At 32.6% G+C, this 7,882-nt stretch overlaps 1 protein-coding gene across 2 annotated transcripts in view; it reads right to left on the bottom strand.

The window, feature by feature from the left end:
• Positions 1 to 3,068: 3,068 nt before the first annotated feature.
• LOC108973741 overlaps positions 3,069 to 7,882 on the bottom strand; it is a 38,590-nt gene continuing 33,776 nt past the window's right edge. For both annotated transcript variants that reach the window (XM_018941202.1, XM_018941201.1), the window contains exons 2-3: positions 4,500 to 4,640; positions 3,069 to 3,931 (exon numbers count right to left, since the gene is read on the bottom strand). In XM_018941202.1, the coding sequence (XP_018796747.1) occupies positions 3,372 to 3,931; positions 4,500 to 4,599 (660 nt within the window). In that variant the 5' untranslated portion in view covers positions 4,600 to 4,640 and the 3' untranslated portion in view covers positions 3,069 to 3,371. The remainder of the gene's footprint in view (positions 3,932 to 4,499; positions 4,641 to 7,882) is intronic.

Genomic DNA, 7,882 nt, shown 5'->3' with positions numbered 1-7,882 from the left:
AAAAAAAAATGTAAAAAAAGGAAGGCAAAATTATGCTTAATAATTTGAATAGCACCAGCCAGCTATAAAATGTAAAATTTTTTAAAAATATTCGCTATAAACTCTGTTTTCTGCGCTCCTCTTTTACTTATGTATGTATGTTAAAAAAAAAAATCAGCAAATATTTTCAATTTAAAAATTGACATGCACATTAAAAAATTGGTATTCTAAAGAATTATTTTTAAAATTCAAATACCAGATATATAGATGTACATTAGGCCGTGTCAACAACTTACTTTTTTTTTTCATTTGGTACTCTAAAGAATAATTTTTTGATTAATACGAAATATTCATCGCCAAACATCAATGAAAAAAAAATGTATATAAAAAAATAAGAGAGTATATTTTCTACAAAACTATGAGTTTTGCAATTTAAAAAAACTGTTTACAAGGAGTTAAAAATTCATAGAAACAAAATTTGATAGAAAAAAAGATAGAATTTCTTTGCCTGAGTATATATTTTTTAGAGTACCAAGCGAAAAAATATTGGTTTTTACGCACCCTAATATACATACATATATGCATATATCCATGCTTTCTATAAAAGTTGAAATTTTTTTGAATTCAGTCGTTGAAGTTAAAAATATTATTATCAAAAATAATTTGCACAAAAAACTCTAAATTTTTATCTAAAAAACTTTAATTATGTTAAAACATTATTTTTTCGGTGGCAAACTCGTGGTAATGAGCAATTAGCAATATTCGAATAATGCGTTTTATAATTTAATTATATTTATTTCACGTTTATAAAAAACTAAAATATGTAATATATGCGCTTAACTGCTTGAAAAATATTTTCTTTAATTTTTCCTTTTCATTTAAATGACAAACAAAAAATCCTTGCGAACAAATTGTGTTACCAATTTTATTTCCTCTTTTGCCTTGCATTATAGCTATATTTTTTATGCAGTTAAACTGCGTGAAATTCATATGATTTGAAATATAAACTTTTAAATTAAATTAAATTGTAACAAAACCCCAAAAAAATAATAAATTACAAAAAAAAGATAACAAATATTCGAAATATACTCCCTAAGGTAATGATAAATATGTTACTCTTTACGAAATTATAAAAAATAATTATATGGATATTATATATTTAAAACACTGTGCGTCGAAAGGATAAAAAAATATTTATAAATTATATAAAAAATACATATACGCCGCTTGTTAACATCATGCGTGTGAAAAGCTGCTGTGCAAAAACGTGCTTTTCCTGTCTCTTATACACATCTCTATGTATTTTTTATGTGACTGTAATTATTTAGATAAGTGAGGTACGTTTCCAATATTAAAAAACTATATTGATATACTATATATTTGTTTTTTCTATATTATAATCTTTATTTATTATATTTTTCTTATTTATTAAGTATAAATGTGTAGGGCTTTAATTGTTTATGTGCGCATCAAAAACTCGCCTTTATTTTATATATGTATATACACTTGCAGCGTTAGATATTCGGAGCTTGCGCGAGGTACAAGCGGTTTATGGTAGCAGTCGAAATTTGTAAAAAATTAGACAAACCCAAGCAAAACAGTGCGGTTGTTGAAAAAAACATAAATATTATTTATTTAAAGAAATATATATATATATATACATATATATATATATATATAAAATAATTATTATGAAATTATTAAAAAAGTGTGTTTGGAAGAATAATTAAATAATATTTATTTTTTCATTGTTAAAAAGCATTCAAAATTTTATGGAATTACTAAAGTATTGTTAAAAACGCTATGAATGCAGATTGAGGTTACGTTATACAAAAAAGAAAAAAATATTAAAATCTGCCGAAAAAAGAAAAACTTAAAACAATTTGAATATGTTACACCAAAAAATTAAAATTAGAAATACTTTGTATCGACTTGAAAAATAACTTCCGCACAAAAATTATTTCAAGCCAAAAAATTAATTTCACAACTGACTTTTAAATTATATATGTATGTATGTGTATATATATGTATTTATATATCTGTCTCTTATACACATCTAGATGTGTATAAGAGACAGATATACCTGCATACTACTTAATACTCCATAGATATATAGTAAATGTGTAACTAAACTCTATATTTACAACAAAAAAAATAAAAAATAAATAGCAAATAGATGTACATTTTTCTTTTGATAATTGTAGTTTAAACATTACGACAATGCTACTGTATGCAAAAAGAGTAATAAAAATAATTATAAAAAATAATATATATAAAAAAAATATTAAAAAAAATTAAAAATTATTAATAATAAAAAATAAATGTTTAAAAACCGAAAAAACTGCGTTTAAATTGCTTTTCTACGTCAATCTACACGTATATGCGCTTATATGTCACTCTGCTGGCAGCGCTGCGGCAGCACAGCAGCGCCACACAAATTTGTGCGCTCTCAACAACCAGCATTTCCACCAGGCACCCATAACGCAGCAGCAAGTACCAGCGGTATGCGATGCGCCTTTGCATATGCAGCGTTTCAGCGGCATGCTGCATTTTGCCCACCTGGCGGAAAAAGTGTGCAGCAACGGAAGTACGCCTGCGCATATGCAACATTTCTTTTTAAAACCCGCTAAAACAGCCATAGAAACACGTTTTATACTAATGCAATGATTTATTTTCAATTTTCTACACATATTTAAATACACATGTACACATTTTAATTATTTTAAAGGCTTAAAAATATTATTTTATGTTTTTTTATAATTTTTCTTTAAATTTTTTATTACAACTTTTGTATTTTATTTTTAATTTTGTTAATTTTTTTTGTTATTGTTTAGTTAGTTAAATGCATTAGCCACGCTAAATGAAACAAATGGCCGAAATGTACAAAAACAATAAACCAGTATATTTTATATATAGTATAAAAGAAGTTATTTACGCGTATACATACTTTATATTTTATATTGAGGCCGTTCCTACATGCATTTGTGCGTGTTACTAACCAACCAATTTAACAGTGTAGAGCAGACATTACAACGAAAAAGATGCGACTAAATTTTTATCTCAACAAATCGAGAATAATAATACAAATATTTTCAACAAAGTTTTTCGATTTTATTTGTAATTTTAACATAAATTAATTTCAAATTCCACTTAAAAACTAAAACAGCGTTTTTTGTTCAAACCTTCGAAAATTTCTTGCCAATTGCGAAACAAATCGGTAAGCCTTAAACAAAAACATTACAAATAATAATACAAATAAACCATAAACATAAACAAAAACAGCAACAAAGGTCACGTTCCATGCATCCACAATCGTCACATTCCATCATGCTATGACAAAACTAACAGTACAACCAGCACACCCTTTCCATTAGCATACAGTGCGCGCGAACTTACAGACGAATACCGGCATTGCGTGAACGCACAAAGTTCAAGAGCTCATCGGAGTCCTCGCACACGAACGGCTTCAAATGATGGCAGGCCACATCGTGCCATTTGAGTCCATCGTTGTAGAAATTATTCAAAATCGACAAGCACGACTCATCGTTGCCCTGTGCAGCCTCACGATTGTCCGGTTGTGGTTGATTGTAGCCGCCGGTATGTGACCAATCGCCGGTGTTGCGCTGCGAGGTGGGTCCGATTTTGGCGCCCGAACCCGACCAGAACCAGCCATTCTCATTTGGTGGCTGCAAGTCGGGACGATCACAGCCAGCAAAATTGCACTTACGACCCGAAGTCCAAATGTAACGCACATTGCCACGCGCTATGCGCTGCTTGATGAATTCATTCTCTTGTGGTGTCTCCAGTGAAACGGCATCCATGCAGTGGCGACGGCAAATATTACGCGCATCCAACCAGTCGACTTCGAGACTGCGCGTCGGCGCATGCTCCCAGCTGAAGAAATATGAGTGGGCAACACCGCGCGCATCACGGTACGTGGCATGGCGAACACCTGTGTAAAGTGGGTGAGAAATGTGAAAACATTAAGGTTAGACTAAGGCTGGTAAGAGCACAAAAATGGCTATTTGTTGTTAGCATAGAGTGATGCTTGACCTGAATTGGTAAGAAAACCCTCAAAAGATCTCTCTCTTCGCCTTAAATATCAATTGCTCGAAACCTGGATTTAGACCCATGGTCTTTTAGGCAAAGTTGTTCAGAATGATCCGTAGAACGTTTCCCGAAAAAAATCGACCCGCTCTACTGCGGGTGTGAGTCTTATTCTCAGATAAGACTCAACTTTCGATAACGATATTTCTTGAAGTTTTATCTAGGGATAAGTAACTCATCTATGGAAAACTGGCGCTATTCTTCCGGCAAAGTCCATAATTATACCTTTTAAGGCTGCCTTTTCTAGACAAGTTTCCAGTAGCCTTTAGGGAGCTGTTTTGAAAATTAGCTAACCATTACTTGATGAGCAGTTCTCTCTCCTCCCTTCTCAAAGCATCTTCAGAAACCCAATCAATTTCAGCAGCATAGCCCACCAACAAAATTCAAACAAAAAATATCTCTCATGTACTTACGATTAGCGCAACTCCGTGGATCCGGCAACGCTAGACGACGTTGAGCCAAGGCGACGGTGGCACCGAAAGCCAGCAACAATACAGTACGCAACAGCGACATCTTTCGTGGTTTAATTCTGAACTGTCGTGCACTTCGTGGAGCTGCGTGAGTTGAGTGGAAGAAAAAAACAGAAAACATGTGATTAGCTTGACGTCTCGAATGAAAGTGAGTGCCATCAATGACGAGCGAAAATGCCAAAAATATTTCGAGCAACAGTATGATACGAACATAATAGGCATATATATGTGTATGTGTGTGTCTGTTAATGAATATTTACAATGCAAAACAAAGCGTCTAATGAAGTAGTTTACGAATTGAAGTGTGCTTAAATGAGCGACTAATTTGGCCAAATAAATGCACTTATACATACATACGCATATATTTGTTATTCATAGCTATATACTCTCTTTATTGGAAAATTTATATATTTGGGTGCATTTGCTTAGCTTATAACGGGCTATCCTCTTTTTTGTGCACCCTTAGCACACACCCAGTTCACACGCTTCATTGGCGTTGCTGAAAGCCAGCGAATGGTTTTGTAAACACAGCTCAAATGATAAAAAAAAAAAAAACAAGTGAAAATAAAACTGGGTTTGTTGGAGGAAAGTCACTTTTTGGTTAAGCGAATTTTACCCGAATCAGCCAGCTAGACGTGCGCGCATTTCATTTTTATTAAGTAGGTATTATTTTAACCTAACATTTAACTGTTTTCAAAGCATAATACATTCTTCAAATGAATTTCAGGTTTTAATGTGAAGCACTGGGCTTAAAATGATGAAAAACAACAATTTTTTATTAGTTATTAGAATAAGAACACATTTTTCTTGCTGAAATCAAAATTGTTGCCTACATTTCGGCGCCAAGTTAAGAGTAGATAAATATAGAGAGGTACTTGCTGGACCAAAGAGCATTTTTACATTTTAATCGACGATAAATGAGATTTCTGAATGATAAAATTTTATTAGAAATCAAATCCAAAAATATATATTGCCTAATCCACATGTAATCCCTGATTACTCTCACACTGTTGCTTCGAAAAGTTTAAATCAAAACTGAACATATTTATAGTGAAATATACTACATTTTATCTGAAATACTTTCCTACCCGTTACCCGTTCTACCCGTTTTCGAGATGGCCCTAAAACTTACATGGGATATAACGGGTGATCCAAGTTGAGGTAATTTTTTCTATAACCTTTTTTGACAAATCACGCGAATAGAGCACGTTCAGCACGAAGTGCAGCTGTAGCTGAGAATATACACGAAGACCGTGGAGATTCGAATCGGTGCCATTCGCAGCAACTCAAACTGACGTATCGATCGCATTTTACATCCAGGTCTTAAATTGACAGCGTATAAAATTCAGCATGTGCAAGAACTGAAGCCGCTCGATCTTCCCAAGCGACATCGCTTCGCTTTATGAACTCCTGAAAAGTTCCAAGAAGATGCGATATTTTCGAGCCAGTTTTTGTTCAGCTATGAGACACATTTCAGGCTCAATGAGTATATAAACAAGAAATACTGAAGCATTTCCGGAGAAGAGCAACATAAAGAAATCCCAGAGCTGCCATTTTATACAGAGAAAACAACGGTTTGGCGTGGTTTGTGGGCCGGTTGAATCATCGGTCCATATTTCTTTAAAAATTATGTCGATGTGAACGTAACCGAAAATGCTGAGTGCAACGATAACCGACTATTTAATGCATGAAATTGAAGCTCGTGATCTGGGCGATAATTGGTTTCAACAAGGCGGGAATTTATTGAGAGAACACTTCGTTGAGCTGATAGTTTCACATTTTGGCTCGGACGATTGGCCATGAAGATAGTGTGATATCACACCGTTAGACTTTTTCTGTACAGATATGTAAAGTCTAAAGTCTATGATTCAGGTCTTGGAGCGAAAAATCACACGTGTCATTCGCCAGTTACCAGTCGAAATGCTCGAAAGAGTCAACGAAAATTGGACTCAACGGATGGACCACCTAAGAGATAGCCGCGGCAAATATTGAAAGAGATAATCTTTAAAAAATAAATGCCAAAGGATATTCTTTCGAATGATAATAAATCCTATTAATCTTCAAGTGTCTTTATTTCAAGTGACCTTATTTTTCTTTAAAAAAGTAAGGGACGTCGAAATGGATTACCCTATAAGTCTGTGCGACGAAGTGGCTAGTAATGTCACAAAAAAACCGCCACCGATCAGCCTTTTTTCCATTCTTTTGCTTTTGAACATGTTTTTTATTTAGTTTTCCAATGTAAATGTGTATCAGTTTTGAGTAATTCTGACTGCTCCATTGAACTGTGATTCTGTTACCTCGATAAATTTGTACTATTTATTACTGTGGTTTTATTTGTGCTCTGTTTGTTGATGCTACTTTATTTTCATTTATCTATTTGGATTCTACATGCATTACTTTTCACCGTTATTTTCATTGATCTACTTATTTTATTGGCGTTAATTGTTTTGGAGCTTTAAAGCCAACAAGCAAACACACGGCGGCCCCGACCTACCCCTGGGCACGGTAAGTTAACAAAAAAGGAAAATTTAAATGAAAAAAAAAAACACAATTAAAAGAAGACTAAAAATAAAAATAATAAAAAAAATCTAAGTACAAAGAATAACAAAAAGGAAAATAGCGATAAATAAAAACAAAAATTTAATCCACAAAAAATGAAAGAAAAAAAACAAATCATTTAAACTGTACTTTTAGAAAATAAAATTAAACAAAAACAGCACTTCTATAAAATTGTAACTCACGAACAGTTCATTAGCGCAGACGAGACGCGACAACCTCAAATGTGGCAATTCATTGTTTCATACGAATGAGCGCCAAATTTGAATTTATAATGAACGAATGCAACTCACAATAAAACTAAGCCATGCGCACGAGTTCCAAATATCATTGAAACTAGTAGTTAAATGCGGAAAATAAAAATAATAAAAACAGAAACGTGAGAAATAGATTACAGCACGTATGTAATTGCTTAGGAACATCTGGACTGAGATTTACAACAAATCGTTAAGCGCAAGCGCTGTAACTTGCATGCAGGGTCAACACTAGGTGTTGTGTAATATGTTGCAAGATTTTTTATTATTATTTTTTAAATGATTTTTTTAATAGTTTTTATTTATGGCAGTGTTTGCTGGTATTTATTTACTTATAGAATAGTATAGTCGGCTCCCTAGATACGTTTTAGCAAGTTTTCTCTAGTTTATTTTTTTATCGTAATTTGAATAAATGGCTATTTATTATATGTTTTTGAGGACTTTTATAAATTAATAAACTTGTAATAATATATTTAAATTATGTGTTGAGAAATAAAAATATATATTTTTTAGTAA

Source organism: Bactrocera latifrons, unplaced genomic scaffold (genome assembly GCF_001853355.1).
Source record: "Bactrocera latifrons isolate USDA-ARS-PBARC rearing strain unplaced genomic scaffold, ASM185335v1 scaffold_5, whole genome shotgun sequence".
NCBI lineage: Eukaryota > Metazoa > Arthropoda > Insecta > Diptera > Tephritidae > Bactrocera > Bactrocera latifrons.
This window is presented reverse-complemented; position numbering and strand designations above follow the sequence as displayed.